Source organism: Palaemon carinicauda, chromosome 38 (genome assembly GCF_036898095.1).
Source record: "Palaemon carinicauda isolate YSFRI2023 chromosome 38, ASM3689809v2, whole genome shotgun sequence".
NCBI lineage: Eukaryota > Metazoa > Arthropoda > Malacostraca > Decapoda > Palaemonidae > Palaemon > Palaemon carinicauda.
Genome location: NC_090762.1, coordinates 28,344,776 through 28,367,050, shown reverse-complemented (window position 1 = coordinate 28,367,050; position 22,275 = coordinate 28,344,776). Strand labels below are relative to the sequence as shown.

Here is a 22,275-nt window from a genome sequence, read left to right as displayed (position 1 = left end):
ACAAAATATGATCCAGATGATTGCCGAATCATAACGTATTAAAATAAATCTAAGGAAACTTCACTTTTCTAGTTCGACATACGGCCAACTCTACTTACGACTCATCTCTCGGTCCCTATCTCGGTCGTAAGTCGAGCAATACCTGTATTCAGTTTTGACAGGTAAAGATGATCACTCAACCTTGATCCTTCACCTTCAAACTGATAGAAAGGACATCCTCTCATCGATAAACTTTTCCTAACTCATATGGACTTACAACTTGCCTTTCCCCAGTCGGAATTGAGACCTTCCTTTCAATACATGGTTCAAATCTCCGATCCCTAAAGGGACCTCCTTGTGTTCCACTTCACCAGGCAACAAATTTTCTCCTGATTTAAGAACACAATGTTCCTACACACTCGGACAGCAACCATACGAGTCAAGGAACTTCATGGTCTCTTTCGACATCACCCATTATTGAGAAGGGCGAAAGACAATGTTCAGTTTCGTTCCTGAGTATGTCACCAGACACAGTCTCCAGAGGTGACGGATCCTACACAAGTCTCAACTAGGTAACGGACGATTCAGATCATCCTTTAATGTACCCAGGGTAAGGTATGAGACTTTACCTAAAGAAAACGGCAACAGGCTGCCCGAGTCCCTCCTCTTGTCAGCACTGGGAGAGAGTAGAGGAGGATCACCGAAACATCATCTCGACATGACGACTCACAGTGTCAGGGGCATAACTATGCCCCTGGTCCTTCTTAGCAGAGTACTCTGTGATGCAGGTTTTACAAGAAAGGATGTGAATGCTCCAGGTGACTTTCACAACCTTTCTCCTGCAAGACGTGACCCACAGGAACTCGATACGATCTCTATCAGTCCGGTGGTGGCTGCACAACAGCTGGTTGTATACCTCAAGCTCCTTATTGTACAAGTAGCAGAAGGTTGAGGGCACTGTTACCCGGTTTTAGTCTGCGTGAATGAAAAGATTTGACTGACGCTTATTCTTTTCTTCATCCTACCCTCTCGTGGGGAAAGCAGCATCCTGGATTCTCTGCATAAGCTGACCTCAACCACTGCAGGTAAACCATGCTCCCTTGTGTACCTAGTATTAAGCTAATACTGTTGCGTCCCCATACCCTGACGAGGTGGTATTGGGAAATCTTGGTTACATCATGTTTTTCTTACATAGACTCGGAATAACTTTACCTAGACAGTCACACTTCTACATGTCTCCACACCCAGCTTGCGTAGCAAGGTTTAGCGAGGGCAGGGACTAATTATTTTTGAGTACTAACATACCCAGATAAGGAGTCCCCGGGCAAAGCCAAAAGCCAGATTGGCAGGGGTGTCCACCCTTCCTAATGGGTGAGTCACCCCTAATAAATAGCGTGGTTTGTATTCCAGTTACGGAACAAATGATAAATTCGTAGGTAATTTGTATTTTTTCCTAACTATACAAATCTTAGCTATTTATACAAACTTGCCCGCCGTCCCTATCCCCCTTGAAGTCCTACCTCCAAGCAAAGTGATTAAATCACAGGTGTGTGAATGGGAGTGGTAGCAAGCTACCTCCCCTCGCTAACCAGTTGTGTGGGTAGTTAACCCTCGCTAAATTTTAATGGCTCGTGATTTCAGCTCCTCCGAAAGTATAACCTCTAATAGATAGCTAAGGTTTGTATATTTAGGAAAAATACAAATTATCTACGAATTTGTCATTTTAAACTGTTGGTCTTTTCCTAGCCAAGTTATCTCTTTTGATTATATTGTATATTAAATGCTATTGTCATCATAATTTTTTTTATACAGGTAGAAAGTGGTGTGACTGACATGGGCAGTAGGTTGGGCAAACTTAGGCATACTAATGAAAAGGGAGAACAAAAAGAAAGGAAATCAACAACTGAGGAAGAACAAGTGGACACTTCAACAGATCAATCAGGTAATTGTAGTTAATCCCTTCAATATGATCACCTATATTTCACATCAAAATATGCCGGGTTCAAGGGTAGATGTTTATAAAATAAATGACATTTACAAATATGAACTTTATGAAAATTAAAATCATTAGTTTATGGTTGCAAATTGCCCCTAAAGGATATTTAACTGTTTTGGTCCTTGATTTTACCCCCACCAACTGAGGTTGTGATTCTAGTCTTTATTTTTGATAATGTAAAGGCTATTTTATTATGTTTTCATTTTATATGTAATTTCAACACATTAGTCAATGGAAACAGTCTCTGCATGAGCATTACCCTACCTGATACCCTAGTTTTTGTCTCCATGCCTTACCAACTAAGATGCTTAGTATTCTAGTCTTTATCCATGATTATGTAAGGGCTACTTAGTATGTTTTCATGTGATAATACATGATCAAACCACCCTTTTCAACCAGTGGAAAGATTCTATATGTGCAATCTGTGTGTGTGTGTGTACTTTCCAGTCACTCCTATGATACTGAAAATCTGTGGTTTTTCTTCTTTCTCATTTTGTTTCTTTTATAACTGTAAGCTTTTTTAAGCTCTCTTAACACTTAAAAACTTGTTATACATTCTGAAACACGCTTGTTCTTGCACAAATATAAACCTAATCATGAAAATGGGTTTATTCTGTTGGTTTTGCTGATCAGAATTAGGAAATTGTGGTATCATTGTATGATTACCAGCATCCCATCCACACAGGGTAGGAACGGCGAGTCTGTGGGACTTTTATCACTTTGCTCCTGGTCGTCGTTCCAGTTGGACGTCTGTCTACGATCACTGTCCTCGCTATGTTTTATGCTTTGTGCTCTTTCTTTTACAGTGTGCATTAGTGATTAAAGTTTATCTCAAGTTGGTATGAGAAATTGACGCAGTCTTGAAGGTTACCCTTGTGGTCTTCATGAGCCAAGTAGAGGTAGACCCCATCCTTTGTGTCCTGGGTGGTGTGGTAAGTGATGCTCCTTTTCTTCTACTGGTATCTAAGGATGAAGGCCATATTTTACAGCTTGATGATTTTGTAGATGTGTTAGCACTCATCGTATTTGGTGAACCTGAAATCTCACATAGTGACAGAATCTTTGGCAGCACCTCTTATTCAGCCAGAGGAAGAGACTACTAGTTGCATTAGTCTCACCAGATCATAAGAACCTTAACAGGTCCCCATCTCTCCCCACGAGTGTGTGTAGCTCAGGTCATGTCTTTAGTTCAGATATTGCAGATCAGGAAGTTTTCTCCTCTACAATGCAGGAGCTCTTCACAATGAGAGTTTAAAAGCATCTCCTAGAAGTATGCCACCTCAAGTCAACCTATTTCCCCAGGTATAGAAGCAGCTTTATTGGAAGGATAATACTACTTTCCTATTCATGCTCATAAAGAGTCGAACACCCCTGTAACTCCTAGAGGTATGAAAGGTAAGTCTTCTCTGAAAGAAGCAACTAGCTCCTCGCCAAGGAAGGCCTCATCTTTTTAGGTAACTCAGAACCAAGAATTTACAGGTTTGGTCATATGGCCCAAGTGCGATTGCAAATTTAGCCCTGTACCTGCAGACCTACAAGCAAGTTCTACGCTCACTTCTACAAACAGGTACTGAGAAGCGTTCGTTAATGGCGGCTCAGAAAAAAAACGCTGAAACAAGTATTCTGCCGCCTTCATTACGTGTCTCTTAGTAGACGCACAAACTGAACACACTACCCTAAGTCACATGCAGAGTATGATGCCGCCGTTACACGAGCAAAAACAACTTGTATACATGTGTCTGCAACTAGTTTTCCATCCTCTACTAGACTCATATACATTTTCAGGTCCTCCTAGGAACGGTAATACCAAATTATCCACAGCCATGCTTGTACGTATAGATGTGTCTGGAACTAGTTTTCCATCCTCTACTAGACTCTTATACATTTTCAGGTCCTCCTAGGAACGGTAATACCAAATTATCCACGGCAATGCTTGTACCTAGATCAGTAAAGTTACCTTCGAGAGAGTTTAAACTGAAGCCAAAACCATTACAGAATTATGAGAGGAAAGGGGCTATTGAACTGAGAGTTGCTTATAGAAGCCTGCTTTTCCAACTAGGGTTGTAGCTTAGCAATTAATAATAATCTTAATTCTCCGATCATTGACATGTTTGCTACACATCTGATAACAAACTCCCAGAGCATTGTTCTCTAGTTCCAGACCCAGTTGCAGTGATTGAAGACGCGTTTCCACGCCCGGTGGACAGAATGGGTATCTATGCATTTTCCCTGTTCTGCCTGATCTGTCAGGTACTGAACAAGGTCAGAGCATCACAGAATCTAAGAGTAACACTAGTCGCACCAAAGTGGCCTCTCTTGGAGTAGTACCAACTCCTGGATCTTCTCATAGAAGTTCCAAGAGAACTTCCAGATTGGCCAAACCTTATATGTCATCCTCGCATGAAAAAGTTTCACAGAGCAGCTCATTGCCTATCTTTTCACAGGTGAAGATCATCCGGCACCTTGGAAACAAGGAGAACTCAATAGATGGGTTCCAAGTGGTCTTTGAGTCCTCGGATAGTGACAAAGATTCTGACCTTGTAGGGCTCCCCAAGCAGTTGACATGTTTGCAACCTCACTGAACCACAAACTCCCCATTTACTGGACAAATACAAACCATCATTTTCTAAAAGCAATACATCCATTCATTTCAGACTATCCTATAAATGATATGGGTTCATATGTGACGATGTACATCTCGATAGAGAAACTTGGTCTATCACCTTAGAATCTTTACTCTGTTTAATTGGAGTCAACAGGTTTGAGTATCCTCACATCCAAGGACTCTAAACCAGCCAGATTTGTTATAAGAACTTAATCCCTCCAAAGTATAAGCCTTATATGAATAGACAATGGTTTGTATTTGTGTAGAAACAAATCAAATTTTAAAAGTAATTTGTATTTTTCTTAAATATTCAAACTTGGAGTCTTTTAAGTTACACTTCCTGTCTCATCCAACCTGCAATTCTTAGGTGAAGGGCAAAATGGCTACTATGTTTCCTGGCAGTGGGTGGAGGCTTTTCCGCCACCTGTCAATAACTACCGTCACCTTGATCAAAATTTTATCAGTCAAGTTTTAGTTTTGCTGAAGTTATACTTCTATTAACGGATTCAGGTTTGTATAGTTAGGAAAAATATGAAGTACTTTTGAAATTTGTGATATTTATTAGTTAAGGATAAGCGACAATGTCGAAAATTATGTAAGTCAAATAGACAAAAGGGGGAGTTACTTATATCCTATATATTTTATTTTTATTAGATAAGTAATAAAACAGAAAATTAGAAAACTAAGAATTTGAAACAGTAAAGTACTAAGAACTTTCATATTAGAATTTTTTTTTTTATTTTACAGCTATTTTAGCTAAAGCCAACCTCAACATTACACCACCAGTATCAGAACCGGGTAATGACGATGAATTAACAGTTACGCAACTGCCAGCAAAAACCCCCGGCAGAAAGCGTAACGGGGAGCTATCCTCCCAAGTTGCAGTTACGCAGCAGCCTGAAAAAACCTCCGGAAGAAAGCTTAACGTAGGGTTAACCTACCAAGCTGTAAAGAAGCCCAGAAGAAGCTTAATAGATGATTACTTAGTCAGAGAAAAGGACCTGAAAGACGAAACTCAGGCAAATGGAGATACGAAGGAAAGCTTGCCAAATGAAGAAGTTCTTTATGAGGTGGAAAACATAATCACTTACAAGCGACACGGGGTAGGTTTGTTTGAAGGCCTTGGTAAGATACTGTCCATATTGTCATCTATAAGTAAGTCAGATGTGTATATATATATGTGTGTGTGTGAAATATAAGTATTGTGGCCATCCTTCCAACTCTAGTTTGGGGAAGACACATCTTCAGGGACAAAAAATATAGTTTTATCTTATTTTTTTTCAGCCGGAATATTTATACAAGGTCTCTTGGAAGGGGTATGGTCCAGAAGACTGCACATGGGAGCCTTCAGAGCATTTAGAGAACTGCTCTGAAGTTCTCATTGAGTTTTACAAACAAGTGTTAACTGAACGTGAAAAGGATTCGAGGAGTGTTGAGTAAGTTCTATTGAATAGTTTTAATTTGATTTCGTTAACATTTTTACTTATTGATTAGTTATTGGTGTAATTTGAGTTCTAGCATGTTACTGGAAACCTATTCTTATATGATAAAGTAAAATAAAATCTACTGTAGAGTTATTACATTTATTTGTATCTGACTGTCTCATAGTTAATATGGAAGCATATCTTGAATGAAACTGTGACAAGGTTTCTGTAGTATTTTCTCATTTGTTGAGTCCTAATTCATTTTAATTATTTCCAGGTATTTTGGTGCATCATGTCCTATAGACAAATCATTACAGAAGTATTTATATGAAGCTTTTTTTACTCTTCTGCAAAACGAATATAGACGGGACTCAAATCCCCCAAACCTCAAGTCTTTGTTGTCAAAAACTCTGATGTCCAAAGAAGACATGTATGAATTAGCGGATAAAGCTCTCCATGCAAAAAAGGTAAGAAGTAAAAAAAAAAAAAAAAATTCAATTTAGAAACTTTTATACAGTGGTATGAGTGTCTTTTGCTCTGTGAGCGAGCTCGTAACTTAAAATTTTTGTACAGTATGTTAAACAGTTTTTCCATCAAGAAATAAGGGAAATTCATTCTATGCATTCCAAAAGTTCATGAACACACACCCATTTTGATAGGTTTGTAATTGAATTTAGTGAACAAATAACCCCAAACATCAGGAAGGAGTATAAATCAATAATTCACAATGGAAAAATAAATAGTGACATTACCGTAAACTTATGTGATAGTTACGTCGGATGTGAGAGAAACAGGAGGAATGGGATGAATTGGTTACTACTTGGAAGGAGACTCCCTCCATGAGCATTTTGGGTAAAATATTAGGAGTTCTCTCTTGAAAGACATTCCCTATCATGCTGAATCTCGTTATTGACTCCTGGTCATCTTTTATTTCACACTTCCATTCAGTTTTGTCCTTTTCTTTGAAAAGATAAAAATGAGTTAAAACATCACATGAACACTTCATGTTTGGCATATGGGCACTGTGTAACTGACTTTTGCTTCTCTTGTTAATACTAGTTTACACAATAAAATGCATATATTGAGGGGAAATTTTTCTTGTAAACTGGTTTGTTCAAATTCAGTCTAGTAAATCAAGGTACTACTGAACTGTACTTAAGTATTCTAACTACTTGTACATGTCACTGTTTTTGGTTAGTGTTTGTTATCCCTTTCATTATTTTGTTGTGTATAATTTGATTCTTAAGGTAAACATGCATGTGTTATTTTTTTTAGTTAGTATTTTAGATTTTTTTATCATTATTCTCTATTTTTTTTTAGGTGGAATGCTATAAGAATTTCAAAGAAAAATTAAAATGTGAAGTCATAGCTCAAACTATTCAGAATGAACGTTCAAAACAGCTAGCACAGCTTCGGGGCTGGGAAAGAATGATGAATAGTATTTGCAAAGATCCAGCAAGAATTCAAGTGGAAAATGATATAGACCTGGCACTTCCTCCACTTGATTTTATATATATAAATGAACTAAAGGTGAGTGTTGAGTTGTATTTCGTTTTTATAGATTTAATGAAATATCTGTAATTATTTGAATTTGGGACAAGGGGAACTTTCAAGTAATTTTTTGGGGAGGGGGTTGGGAGAAATTCTATAGATTATTCTTTTTTAATGCTTTGGGTCTGGGAAAGAATGATTAATAGTGTTTGCAAAGATCCAGCAAGAATTCAAGTGGAAAATGACATAGATCTGGCAATTCCTCCTCTTAATTTTATATATACTGCATTTATGGGCTCAGCCATGTCGTCCTGATGGAAGGTTCCTTTAGGTAGCCTTTCTAAGGGATATTTGCTACAGTGATACAGTACTCCCAGAGAAATAAACCGAAGTTGTTCCGTAACTGAAATACAAACCACGCTATTTAATATGGGTATTACTTTTGGCGTAGCTGAAATGACGAGCCATTAGTATTTTAACGAGGGGGTAGGGAGGGGTAGCTTGCTACCCCTCCCCCCCTCACACACCTGTGATTAACCCACTTTGCTTTTGGCTCGGGTGACGATCAGACGTGTCTGCTCCCACCCTCACTTATGACAGCCTTTGATCTTTGTTGTTTGCTTTTTCTTTTCAGTGTGTTTGGAAGTTGGCCTCTACCATGCGGAAGTGTCCCGGCTTACCTGACCACCCTTGCGGAACGTTTATGTCGGCGGTGGACACAGACCCTCACACCTTATGTCCTTATTGCAGGGGCCAATGGTGTGAAAGAAATAAAGTATGCGGTGAGTTACTGGGAGAGAGGTTTTCCCGGCGCCGGAAGAAGTCCAAACGGGATATTTCTCCTCCAGGGGTTTCCTTGAAGAGAGAAAATCCCAAGGACTCTTCTTCCGTAGCCCGAACCTCCTCCGAAGCTCCCACTCGATCGGTCTCTCCCGAGGGGCCGTCGAGTGGTAGCGTAGGCCGTATTTACGTTCACCAACCTCCGGGTTCGGGAGAGGGAGTTGCCTCCCATAGCGAGGCAGGTCCTCCTCCCCCGGGGGAGGATATTTCTGATAATGTGTCTAACAATGATTTATTGCAGCTTTGGGCTTCCTTGGGGCTTCAGGGTTCGCCCTCCAAGGAAGCCCTGTTTGACATAATCAGGTTGGGGGCTGCTGTCAAACAGTCGCCGGCGGTAGCATAGGTTGATCCTCCGTCTATCGTCGACGTTGTGGCAGGGGCTTGCGACGAGTTAGGTCAAACCTCTGCTATGGTTCCTGATGCAGCTGAAGGCTTAGTTATCCTGCACACCAGCGCTCGCCCTCGCGCCCTCGCCATCATCTCTGCGCGAACGTTTGCCTGAGCATAAACCAGGGAAAATTCCATCGTACCAGCTCGATTCCCCTCGGGATTCACAGCGCAAGCCCCCGCGCAAAGCTACAGGGACGAGAGCCTCCAGGTCGTCATCTTTACACACACACACCCCGCCGCATGCGCAGATCAGCGCTCCCGCAGGAGGAGGGGAATACTCCAGATAGGTCCAGGAACCAACCTTCTTCTTCCCTTTCTTTTCAGGCAGGCCCAGTTGTTTCTACTTCGAAGGATCGCCCGATCCCCTTCCCTTCAGAAGGAGTCTCTGACAGCACAGCTGTCAGTAAGCAGCCATGGTTCGGGCCCCTTGTCAGAGCCGTCATGCAGGCTTTCAAACCTGCCTTCTCTGAATTGGGCCTCAAATCAATGGCAGCTCCGACCCCACTGAAGAGGAAGAGAGGAGTAGAAGTCGTGGTAACATCTCCCAGGGCCAAGCTGGCTCCTCGGAAGTCCTTGAGGGAGGCTCTTCCCCCCCCCAGACTTTCTCTCCCTCTCCTGTGGACGAGGATTTTCTGTCCTCAGGGGAGTCAACCGAGGTGAGACGTTCTCCCATTGCACCAATGGGAGAAACCCCACCTCGTGCAGGAGAATCGTCCCGGGTTCCGGCGAAGAAGAGCCCATAGACGTCGTTGTTGGAGTCCTGTATTCCTCCCAGGAGGGAGCCTAAGGACTCTAAAACCATCCCCAAGTCTTCCTCAAGGATTCGATCAGAGCCAACAAGCCCCGCAGAGAACGTCCACGTGTCCCCCCAAGAAGAGCCTTTGGGGACGGGAGACTTTGCTGCCAGTTCTCCAGGAGGGGAGCCACAGGAGTCAGAGCATGCCTTCTGGTAGGTTCTGACCCTGATGAGGCATCTCAACGGGTTCCAGGACACTGAGATTCCTCCTCGAGAGGGCAAGGACACGGTCCTGGACCGAGTCTTTGGCACTCAGAAACCCGCTAAGGCCAGTGCGGCTTTGCCCTGGTCCCAAGGGGTGAAGAGTGCCAGGGATAAGGTTGAGGGCCAGCTCTCCGAACTCGCCTCCTCCAGCCATTCCACTGCTGGCAACAAGCTCCTCCCTCCTCGTCGTATCCACCAGAGGAGGAACTTTGAGATCATGGAGGAGTCTTGCTTAGCTCTCCCCTTGCACCATTCGGTGGAAGAGCTCACCTAGGGAGTCCCTCTAGAGAGGCTCTCTAGCCGGCAAGTGTCTTTCTCGGCGACAGAGATCCTGAGTCAGGAGAAGGTTGCGAAGTGTGCCATGCAGGCTACTTCGTGGCTGGACGTCTGGCTGGGGTCTCGTGGCATCCTGTTGCGATCCGAGGACCTGTCTAAGGAGAGCACCACGAAGGCCCTGGAGACCTTCCTCCTTTCGGGCACCCGCACCATTGAGTTTCTGGCCCACCATGTCTCGAACTTGTGGGCCAATTCCATCCTGAAACGACGTGATGCGGTGGCAGAGGTGTTCCACAAGAAGGTCCCAGCCGTCGAGGTCAGCAGGCTCAGACATTCTTCCCTTTTAGGGAAGAATCTGTTTGAGCTTAAAGACGTGGAACAGGCAGCTGAGAGGTGAAGGAAGTCCAATCAGGACTCACATCAAATCCCTGCAAACCTCCAGCACCTCAACAACCTCGCCCGTCCAAGACTACGAATCCGGCAGTGGCAGCAAAGATAACGGTGTCGAAGCCCTTTCCTGTCAAAGACAAAGGCAAAAGGTCCTCCAAGGGAGGGAAAAATCCTAGAGGGAGTGGCCGAGGCCACAAACGCTAGGATTGGCAATCACTCTGCATGTCCACCAGTGGCAGGATGCCTACAAAGCTGCGCAATCAGATGGCAGCAACTCGGGGACGATTTCCGTAACCAGTCAGGGATATCGCGTCCCGTTCACAACATCTCTACCTCCCCTGACAGCGGATCTAGTGTCGTTGAGCTCCTTTGCCATGGGATCGGCAAGGGGCCAAGCCCTACGGGCAGAAGTCGAGACCATGTTAAAGAAGGACGCTCTCCAGGAGGTCGTCGACGGCTCCTCAGGCTTCTTCAGTCGACTCTTTCTTGTAAGGAAGGCGTCTGGAGGCTGGAGACCAGTCATCGACCTCACAGCTCTGAACAGGTTTGTCAAACAAACCCCGTTCAGCATGGAGACGGCAGACACGGTCAGACTTACAGTGAGACCACAAGACTTCATGTGTACACTAGACCTGAAGGACGCGTACTTCCAGATCCCAGTCCATCCGTCTTCAAGCAAGTACTTAAGATTCAACTTAGACAACAAGGTTTACCAGTTCAAGGTGCTGTGTTTCGGTCTCTCCACAGCACCTCAGGTATTTACCAGTGTTCACCCTGATTTCTGCGTGGGCACACAGGATCGGCATTCGTCTCCTCTGTTATCTGGATGACTGGCTGATCCTGGCGGCCTCAGAGTCGACCCTTCTTCGACACTGAGACATGCTTCTGGGACTTTGCCAAGATCTAGGGATCATGGTAAATCTCGAGAAGTCTTCTCTGCTTCCAACTCAGCGACTGGTATATCTAGGCATGATATTGGACACCAATCTCCACAAAGCCTTTCCATTAGACGACAGGATAGCAAGGCTGAGGAGGGTCGCAGATCCTTTCCTCAGACGAGAAGAACTCCCACCCCAATCGTGGTTATGTCTCCTCAGTCACCTTTCTTCCCTGGCCCGTCTAGTTCCAAACGGTCGCCTCAGGATGAGATCCCTGCAATGGCGATTCAAGTCTCGGTGGAATCAAGGACACGATTTCCCGGACGTCATGGTCCCTATGGGTCCTGCGGAACGGACGGACCTTCAGTGGTGGGTGACAGATGAGAACCTACGAAAGGGAGTGGATCTTCTCGTCCTCCCCCGGATTTGATGCTGTTTTCGGACGACTCAAAGAAAGGGTGGGGGACCCATATTCTGAACCACAGGACCTCAGGCCTCTGGTCAGAATCAGAAAAATGCCTCCACATAAATCTGCTAGAAATGAAGGCCGTATTCCTGGCACTTGATCAGTTCCAACAGTACCTGGCGGGTCACTCTGTGGTGGTGATGAGCGACAACACCACGGTAGTGGCTTACATCAACAAGCAGGGAGGTACCTTTTCAGAGCAGCTATCCCATCTGGCAGTAGAGATACTGAGATGGACCGAAGTCCACTCGATTCCACTATCAGGTTGCTTCATTCCAGGCAAGAGGAATGTGCTCGCCGACAGTCTGAGCAGGGCATCCCAGATGGTGAGTACCGAGTGGTCTTTGGATCATCTAGTAGCCAACAAAGTCCTGACTTTGTGGGGTTCCTCGACGGTGGATCTGTTCGCGACAGCTTTGAATTTCAAACTTCCGCTTTACTGCTCCCCAGTCCCGGACCCCAAGGCTCTCTGGCAAGATGCTTTCTAACAACGGTGGGATAACATCGACGTATACGCCTTTCCTCCATTCTATCTGATGAGGAGGGCACTCAACAAGACCAGAATATCGGTCAACCTTTCAATGACCTTGAAAGCTCCGCTATGGCATCACGCAGAATGGTTTCTGGACCTTCTGCAGCTCCTGACGGAACTCCCGAGAGAACTTCCTCCACGACACGAGCTACTCAAACAACCACACGCTAACATTTTTCACAAAGCCGTAGCTTCGCTGCGGCTTCACACCTGGAGACTATCCAGCATCTCCTCACAGAGAGAGACTTTTCGCAACAAGTTGCTGAAAGGATGTTTCGACACCTGCGAAAATCATGTGCAGGGGTCTACCAGGCAAAGTGGAGAGTTTTCTGTGGTTGGTGTTGTGGAAGTGATATCTCTCCATTTGATACCACTATTTCAGCAATAGCGGAGTTTCTCGTGTATTTGCGGGAAGAAATGCGCCTTTCGGTCTCGGCAGTGAAAGGCTGTTGCTCAGTCTTAAGTCTTGCCTTCAGGCTCAAAGGAATGGACATTTCTTCTTCGCTGGAACTTTCTTAACTCATATAAAGGTATGAACTTACCTGCCCTCAGTTGGAAGTGAGACCTTCTCCATGGAACGTGGTTCGAGTTCTCAGGTCTCTTAAGAGACCTCCCTTTGAACCATTACGCCAACCCTCTGATCGCCACCTGACTTGGAAGACGGTGTTCCTACTTGCTTTGGCCTCGGCTAAGCGAGTCGGCGAACTTCATGGTCTCTCGTATGACATCGCCCATTCAATGGGATGGGGGAAGGTAACGTTCAGATTCGTCCCTGAGTTTGTTGCTAAGACATAAAATCCAGGAGTGCTGGACCCTCGGTTCGACTCTTTCCGGATTTCGAGTCTTCGTTCTGTAACAGATGACCCAGACCATCTACTGCTATGCCCAGTGAGGAGTCTGAGGCTCTATCTTAAGAGAACAGCTGCAATTCGTCCTCGGGTGCAGGCAATGTTTGTGAGCACCGGAAGTACGAAGAGGAGGGTCACTAAGAATACTATCTCAGCGTGCATTCGCAGGGTTATCCATCATTCCCTGAATCCCGACCCTTCTCCGTCACGTCGCCCTAGAGCACACGATGTCAGGGACATCGCTACGTCCCTGGCTTTCAAGAACTACTACTCAATGATGCAGGTTTTACAAGCAGGGGTTTGGAAGCGTCAGACGACTTTCACAGCCCACTACCTGCAAGATGGGACCCACAGGAGGCTCGATACGTTTTCTGTCGGCCCTGTGGTGGCTGCACAACAGCTGGTTTAAACCTCAGGCTCCTTATGGAGAAGTAGCAGAGGGTTGAGGGCATTGTTACCCAGTTTTATTTTGCATGAATGAAAAGGTATGCCTGGCCCTTCTTCTTTTCTTCATTCTCCCCTCTCTTGGGGAAAGCAGCATCCTGGGTTCTCTACACAGTTGACCTCAAACCACTGCAAGTAAACCATGTTTCCATGTGTTCCTAGTATTAAGATAATACTGTCACGTCCCCATACCCTTATGAGGTGGTATTGGGAACGTCCTATCCTAGAATTCCATCTTAACGACTTCAGGTCAACTTCTTAGGACGAGTCACACTTCATTCTTTCACACACAAGCTTACGTAGGCCGCGGTCCTTGCAGAGCAAGGCACTTGTGAGGTGCAGGGACTCCTTATCTTTGAGCACTAACACAAACAGATACCGAGTCCCCGGGCAAAAAGCCAAAAGCCAGTGATGGCTGGGACTTACCACCCACCTAAGGGTTGAGTTACCCCTATTAAATAGCGTGGATTGTTTTTAAATATTAAACTTAGCCGGTGAATATATAATAGCTGAGGTTCGGACGGCTCGACAGAAACACAAAAACTCGCGAGCGATCGCCATGAAGGTTGCGGGTGTGCCCACCAGCGCCGACTATCGGCCAGATACCGCATATACATGTAAACAGCTCCAGTTCTTCTCTGTCGGTCTTGTCGACAAGTTGATTCCGCTCGCTGTTGACCTGGAGTTTTCGTCATTTTTGGTGAAGTACTTCTATTTGGTTGTTTTGAGCTTTCGCAGTGACAGGTGTTTTTCTCTTCAATTAAAACTCTTGAACCCTTTTTTGGATAGTGTTTATTGTTAATGACTTTGGATTTGTTTTGGATTTTCTTTGACTGTTCAATATGGCTGACCCTTCTCCTATCCCTGGACCTAAATTTCGCAAATGTAATGCTAGGGATTGTAACAAACGTCTTCCCAAGGCCTCTCTCGACCCACATACCGTGTGTTCTAATTGCCGGGGTAAAACCTGCCAATTAGGAGATCGGTGTGATGAGTGCGTGGTCTTGTCGGAATTCGACTGGCTAGAGTTTGATAAATATTCTCGTAAGCTTGAGAGAGATAGGGTGAGGAGAAGCTCCTCTAGGTCGTTGGAATTTTCCTCCTCCCATGCCCCTGAACCTAATCCTTCCCCTGTAGTAGTTGTTCCTGAACCCTCTACTAGCACTCATGAACCGTCCATTCGGGATATGTTGCTTGCCATTCAAGCTTTGGGCGAGAGAGTTGAGTCCTTAGCATCGGACCGTAATCAACTCATGTCGGATGTGAAATTATTGAAGTGTCAGAGTGCCAAATCAGAAAATCGTGGGGATAAAGTGATAAGTGCGCAAAGTGTTTTTAGTGTTGCGACCGAGGGTTCGTCTGTTCGTGCTTGTCGTTCCCCTAGTCCGAGACCTCTATCAGGCTCCCCTGCACCAGGGAGAAGTAATGTCGTAGGACTTAAGGGGACGAGAGGCTTTAACTAACGTACAGACGTTCCCTCTTTAGTATCGGGCGTGTCTCGTCAAGATCGCCCCTACCATAAGATGAGCGAGGCTGTTTTCTCCTCGTCTTCCGAAGGCTTCTCGCAAAAGAAACCTTGGCGCAAGGTTTCTAGACCCTTGAAGCGGAAGTCAGTCCCTTCAGGACAGGTCCAGCGTCCTGGCTGTAGCCATTGGGACAGCTCTGACCCTTTGCAGTCGTCGGAAGACTGTTCGCCGATTAAACGTAAGCGTTACACGGGCTCCGAGAGTCTCAGTAAAGGCAATGTTTTGCCGACACAGACGTTACCATTATCTCGGCCCGTCCCGACTCCCGTTGATCCTAAATGGGTTGTCCTGCAGGATATGCAGACTAAGCTTGCCTCCCTTATGGAGGAGTATACCGTTGAGCAGGTTCACGATGATCCTCGCCGTTACGCTGATCGAGACTCTGGCCGTCAGCCGCCCAAACGAGCTTTTACTCGTCCTTTTGACGTTATGAAACGTGATGTCGGTAGTTTGTCACGTCAGTCACGTGACTTGGATCCTCACTCGCTGCAGTCCCGTGTTGACTTTCAGCCGCTGCCGCAGCCTCGTGTTGACGTTCAGCCGCTGCCACAGTCTCGTGTTGACGTTCAGGACGTTTGCCAACCAGCTCAGTTGCCTCGTTTTGACGTTGAGCGTCAAGCACCGCAGTCAAGGGTTGTTTTGACTGCTCAGTCTAGGCAGTCAAGGCAGTCTCGACTTGACGTCGAGCGTCCATCAACTCCTGTTGTTGTTGTTGGTCAGTCCTTTCAGCAGCGACATGACGTCGCTTCCTTGACTGCTACTGCTGCTCCTTTGCTTGTAGACTTTGCCTGTCAAGCATTGCCACCGCGGCAGGTCTCTCCTTTTCTTGAGACTCGACAATTGTCGGACGAGGTTCCTTCAGATGAGGATGCTGCTGATCCTCCGCCTACTGATATTCCTTTGGGTGTTTTATCAGACGGAGAAGAGCCTAAAGCTGCTCAACCCTGTATGGACTTTAAGAAAATCATGATGATTTTTAAGGATCTTTTCCCAGACCATTTTGTAACTTCTGCTCCTCGTTCGCCTCCTTCAGAGTTTGCGCTAGGCTTAGCTACTTCGAAGCCTTCTTTTACTAAGCTAGTGCTCTCTCGCTCTTCTAAGAGGGCTTTACGTTTGCTAGGCGACTGGTTGGTTACCAGGAGGAGTTTGGGGAAGACGGCCTTTGCTTTCCCTCCTTTTAAACTAGCTTCTAGATCGAGCGTCTGGTATGACACGGGAAAGGTTCTCGGCTTGGGGGTCCCTGCCTCTGCCCAGGGAGACTTCTCAAGCCTCGTAGACTCTCCCCGTCACCTGGCCATGAGCGCTCTAAAGTTTGTTGGTCCTCCTCGGACCTTGACCATCTCCTTGAAGGGGTTTACAGGGCCTTCGAAGTTTTTAACTTTTTAGATTGGTCTCTAGGAGCATTAAGCAGGAAGATCTCGTCGGCTGACCAGGAGGTTTCCGTGCTTATTATGTCTTGCATGGACAAAGCCATCCGTGATGGCTCCAATGAGCTCGCCGCTACCTTTACAGCTGGAGTCCTGAAGAAGAGGGAGACTCTTTGCTCGTTCCTTTCGGCAGGAGTGACTCCCTGTCAAAGGTCGGAGCTTCTCTTTGCCCCCTTATCAGCTGCCTTGTTTCCTCAACAGCTGATCAAGGACATTGCGGCTTCGCTGGTGCAGAAGGATACACACGACCTGATGGCTACTTCTGCTCGCAAGGTTGCTCCTTCATCGTCTTATGTCGTGAGACCCAAGATCGATACCCCAGCGACTAGGTTTATCCCGCCCTTTCGTGGCAGAGCCCCCAGCAGGGGAGGCGCTCGTGCCGACGGTAAAAGAGGCAAGAGGAGAGGATCCAAGTCCTCCAGTGGCAGAGTCTGACTGCCCACGTCCTCAGACAGCGGTAGGGGCCAGACTGAACAACTTCTGGCAGGCCTGGGAGAAGAGGGGTGAAGACCAAGACTCTGTGTTGTTGCTCAAGGAGGGGTACAAAATACCTTTTGTACGCAGACCTCCTCTAGTAACAGTTCCTTTAGACCTCTCTCCCAGGTATCGAGAGGAGTCAAGGAGACAAGCTCTACATCAGCAGGTGTCTCTGTTGCTAGAGAAGGGAGCGGTGGTGAAAGTCTCGGACCTTCAATCACCGGGATTTTACAACCGTCTCTTCCTAGTACCAAAGCATACAGGAGGTTGGAGGCCAGTGCTGGACGTCAGTGCGCTCAACGTTTTTGTTTTAAAAACAAAATTTACGATGGAGGCCACGAAGTCCGTCCTAGCAGCGGTCAGAGAGGGAGACTGGATGGTCTCTCTCGACCTGCAGGATGCGTACTTCCACATTCCTATACACCCAGATTCTCAACCGTATCTGAGGTTTGTTTACAGGAATGTGGTGTACCAGTTCCGAGCACTATGCTTCGGCCTCAGCCCTGCTCCTCTCGTATTTACGAGGCTCATGAGGAATGTGGCAAAATTCCTTCATTTATCGGAAATTCGAGCCTCCCTGTACCTGGACGACTGGCTTCTCAGAGCATCGTCCCGCCATCGCTGTCTGCAGGACCTTCAATGGACGTTGGGTCTGGCAAAGGAGTTGGGACTGTTGGTGAACTTAGAAAAGTCTCAACTGAATCCCTCCCAGACGATTCTCTATTTGGGGATGGAGATTCGCAGTCTAGTTTTTCGGGCTTTTCCGTCTGCCACCAGGATAGAGCAAGCCCTGCTCAAAGTCCGCCTCATGCTGAAAAAAGACCGTTGCTCAGTGAGAAGTTGGATGAGCCTCTTAGGGACTCTGTCATCCCTGGAGCAATTTGTATCACTAGGGAGACTTCACCTTCGCCCTCTCCATTTCCATCTAGACTCACACTGGAACAAGAGCAAGACTTTGGAAGCTGTGTCAATCCCGATCTCCGAGCCAGTAAAAACGTGCCTGAACTGGTGGGACAGCAACATAAGTCTGCGAGAGGGTCTGTCCCTGGCGGTCAAGAATCCAAACCACGTGTTGTTCTCAGACGTGTCGGATTTGGGTTGGGGAGCGACTCTGGACGGTCTGGAATGTTCGGATCTTTGGACGTCGGAGCAGAAGAGCATGCACATCAACTGCAAGGAGCTGTTAGCGGTTCACTTGGCCTTGACGAGTTTCGAGAGCATTCTTCGAAACAAAGTGGTAGAAGTCAATTCGGACAACACCACAGCCTTGGCGTACATCTCCAAGCAAGGAGGCACTCACTCCCACACACTGTTCGTCATCGCAAGGGACCTCCTCATCTGGTCAAGAAATCGAGGCATCTCCCTGTTGACAAGATTCATCCAGGGGGACTTGAACGTCTTGGCGGACTGTCTCAGTCGGAGAGGTCAGGTGATCCCCACAGAATGGACCCTCCACAAGGACGTGTGCAAGAGTCTTTGGGTGACTTGGGGTCAACCCACCATAGACCTCTTTGCCACCTCGTTGACCAAAAGGCTCCCGACCTATTGCTCTCCAGTCCCAGATCCAGAGGCGGCCCACATAGATGCGTTTCTACTGGACTGGTCTTACCTGGACGCGTACGCATTCCCGCCGTTCAAGATCATCAACAAGGTACTGCAGAAGTTCGCCTCTCACGAAGGGACAAGGTTGACGTTGGTTGCTCCCCTCTCGCCCGCGAGAGAGTGGTTCACAGAGGTACTTCAATGGCTGGTAGACGTTCCAAGGAGTCTTCCTTTAAGGATGGATCTCTTACGGCAGCCCCACGTAAGGAGTCTTCATCAAAGCCTCCCCGCGCTTCGTCTGACTGCCTTCAGACTATTGAAAGACTCTCAAGAGCTCGAGGTTTTTCGAAGGAGGCAGCCAGAGCGATTGCGAGAGCTAGGAGAGCTTCTGCCATCAAGGTCTACCAGTCGAAGTGGGAAGTCTTTAGAGACTGGTGCAAGTCATCATCCATTTCCTCTTCCAGTACCTCTGTAGCCCAAATTGCAGACTCTCTCCTGCATCTGAGAAATGTTCGCTCCCTCTCGGCTCCCACTATTAAGGGCTACAGGAGCATGTTGGCTTCTGTGTTCAGACATAGAGGCTTAGATCTGTCCAATAATAAAGATCTCCAAGATCTCCTTAAGTCCTTCGAGACCTCTAAGGAGCGTCGTATGGCAACTCCTGGATGGAACTTAGACGTGGTCCTAAGGTTCCTAATGTCCGATAGGTTTGAGCCATTGCATTCAGCCTCCCTGAAGGATCTCACCCTCAAGACGCTTTTCTTAGTGTGCTTGGCTTCGGCTAAAAGGGTCAGTGAGATCCATGCCTTTAGTAAAAACATCGGCTTTTCTACAGATAAAGCCACATGTTCGCTTCAGCTTGGTTTCTTGGCCAAAAATGAACTGCCTTCTCGTCCTTGGCCTAAGTCGTTTGATATACCTTGCCTATCAGAGATCGTAGGCAACGAGCTTGAAAGAGTACTGTGCCCAGTTAGAGCTCTTAAGTTTTATTTAGCTCGTACCAAATCCTTACGAGGTGGATCTGAGGCCTTGTGGTGCTCAGTTAAGAAGCCCTCATTGCCTATGTCTAAAAATGCTTTATCGTATTTCATTAGATTTTTAATCCGAGAGGCTCATTCTCACTTGAGTGAAAAAGATCGTTGCTTGCTTAAGGTCAAGACGCACGAAGTAAGAGCGATAGCAACTTCCGTGGCCTTTAAGCAAAACAGATCTCTGCGAAGTATTATGGACGCGACCTTTTGGAGGAGCAAGTCGGTGTTCGCTTCATTTTACTTAAAAGACGTCCAGACTCTTTATGAGGACTGCTACACACTGGGTCCATTCGTTGCAGCGAGTGCAGTAGTGGGTAAGGGTTCTACCACTACATTCCCTTAATTCCAATATCCTTTTAATCTTCTCTTGAAATGTTTTTAATCTTGTTTTGGGTTGTACGGAAGGCTAAGAAGCCTTTCGCATCCTGGTTGATTTGGCGGGTGGTCAAATGTCGTTTCTTGAGAGCGCCCAGATTAAGAGTTTTGATGAGGTCCTGTTGTATGGGTTGTCGCCCTGGATATAACAGCTCCTGGGAGTCTTTCAGCATCCTGAGAGGATGGCTGGGCTTCGTGAGGAAAGCGGACTAACAAGGCAGAGTAATCGTCAGAGTCAGCTTCCTTACCAGGTACCTATATTTATTTGGGTTTTGTTATGATATAACTGTCAAAAACTCTAAGCTTATATGCCTTTATTGTATTAATACTGGTCTCTACCCACCACCATGGGTGTGAATCAGCTATTATATATTCACCGGCTAAGTTTAATATTTAAAAATGATATTTTGATTATAAAATAAATTTTTGAATAGATACCCAGCGGAATGAGAAGAACTGGAGCTGTTTACATGTATATGCGGTATCTGGCCGATAGTCGGCGCTGGTGGGCACACCCGCAACCTTCATGGCGATCGCTCGCGAGTTTTTGTGTTTCTGTCGAGCCGTCCGAGACGTCAGCTATTATATATTCACCGGGTAAGTATATTCAAAAATTTATTTTATAATCAAAATATCATATTTCAGTTATGGAACAAATGACAAATTCGTAGATTATTTGTATTTTTCCTAACTATACAAACCTTAGCTATTTAATCAAACTTGCCTGCCAGCCCTGTCCCTTGGGAAGTCCTACCTCTAAGCAAAGTGAGTTAATCACAGGTGTGTGAGGGGGGAGGGGTAGCAAGCTACCCTTCCCTAGCTAGCAAGGGGTTAGTAAACCCTCGTTAAAATTCTAATGGCTTGTCATTTCAGCTACACCGAAAGTAATACCCATATTAAATAGCTAAGGTTTGTATAGTTAGGAAAAATACTAATTATATACGAATTTGTCATGTTTCCAGAATTTCTTAACTCCTAGCGCGATTCATCCGTAATATAACTTTTAGGATGTCGCGTAATATCAGGGGAAGTATTTTTTAGATACAACACAGCAATCTTCACCCCAAATAGATTTTTAACTCTTTGAGGGGGGAGAGTAGCGAACGAAAGGGGGCCCGTTATCGAGGTACCCGGTGGACCCCCTCCCTGTACTGCTACGGCTCATCATTCCCTTGAACTGTAGCATTTAAGCTAAGTGCTCTCCCACGTTTCTCTCGGGTTTGTTACTGTTTTTTGGAATATTATCATGCAATCTCCTGCATTTTTATCCTCTGGAAAGTTGAGTATTTAATCTTTCCTGTGTATAATTTGTAGCTCCCTTCTCACAGTTGAATTGGCATAATTTAAGTGTGTTAAGTGGAGCCCAGCCAACTCCGGAGGCGGCCATTTTGAGCCGCTGTTGCACGTCATGAATGCAATTATTTAGTTAGTAGTGCGACGCTCCCAGTATTTAGCTATAAAGAAATTTTCTACCTAGATAGGAAAAATTATACCAGTGAAGATTGCATTTAAATATATAATATTTCATCTTCCAAAATATAACCTTTCTTTTGTATACGATAGGACCTCGGTGGTATCACTTGTAGCTGCGGTCCCCACTCGAGTTAAGTTAGCCTAACCCGTTTGGTATACGTTAGTAATGTTTAACCTCTAGTATCATTTTTATTAATTCGGTCGGGGATATATATATCCCCTAGAATTATTGTTATAATTTGATAAGCTTCTCTTGTAGAGAAAAGAGGATAAACCATTCTTCCCCCCTGAGTGCCGCCATCCCAAGCGGCAACCTTATCTTCCGTCATCGCCAACGAGTAGTGAACTCCGGCTTGACTTGGATAGTTTTTTTTTTTACCATCGATCTTCTTTGCCGCCGAGTATCCCGGCTTTGAAGTGTGACAGTAACTCAGGGTGTATTGTCTTGCTGCCGACAATGTCATCGACAGGGGAATCGTGATTCCTCTGCTGGCCATGATGTTGTCGGTAAAGGAAGCTATGCTTCCCTAGTTTACAACCAAAAGTAGGCGGCATAATTGCTGCCGCCTCTCTCCCTTGTAGACTATAAGATATGTCTCGTAGCCGACGGGAATTCTTATTCCCCTGCCGCCCACGACGGCGTCGACACAAGAAGCCATGCTTCCTTAGTTTACAGCCGAAAGTAGGTGGCATGCCTGCCGCCGCCTTTCTCCCCTGCAAACCATAAGATCTTTTCCCTCCCCCACTCCTCTGTCCTTTAGTGTCAGCATAGCTGTCACAACATTCTTTTGGACGGTATTTTACAATCATCCCAGCTTGTTGGATTGACTAGTTGCCGGCCGGGACCCTGCCAGCGGCGGCTAGG

The 22,275-nt window shown here is 45.9% G+C and overlaps 1 protein-coding gene across 1 annotated transcript in view; it reads left to right on the top strand.

Moving 5' to 3' along the window:
- LOC137630513 (histone-lysine N-methyltransferase SUV39H2-like) overlaps nucleotides 1–22,275 on the top strand; it is a 103,504-nt gene that overhangs the window by 35,634 nt on the left and 45,595 nt on the right. Inside the window, exons 3-7 of the mRNA XM_068362021.1 lie at nucleotides 1,792–1,921; nucleotides 5,328–5,683; nucleotides 5,865–6,016; nucleotides 6,282–6,471; nucleotides 7,325–7,534. Coding sequence (XP_068218122.1) covers nucleotides 1,792–1,921; nucleotides 5,328–5,683; nucleotides 5,865–6,016; nucleotides 6,282–6,471; nucleotides 7,325–7,534 — 1,038 coding nt within the window. The remainder of the gene's footprint in view (nucleotides 1–1,791; nucleotides 1,922–5,327; nucleotides 5,684–5,864; nucleotides 6,017–6,281; nucleotides 6,472–7,324; nucleotides 7,535–22,275) is intronic.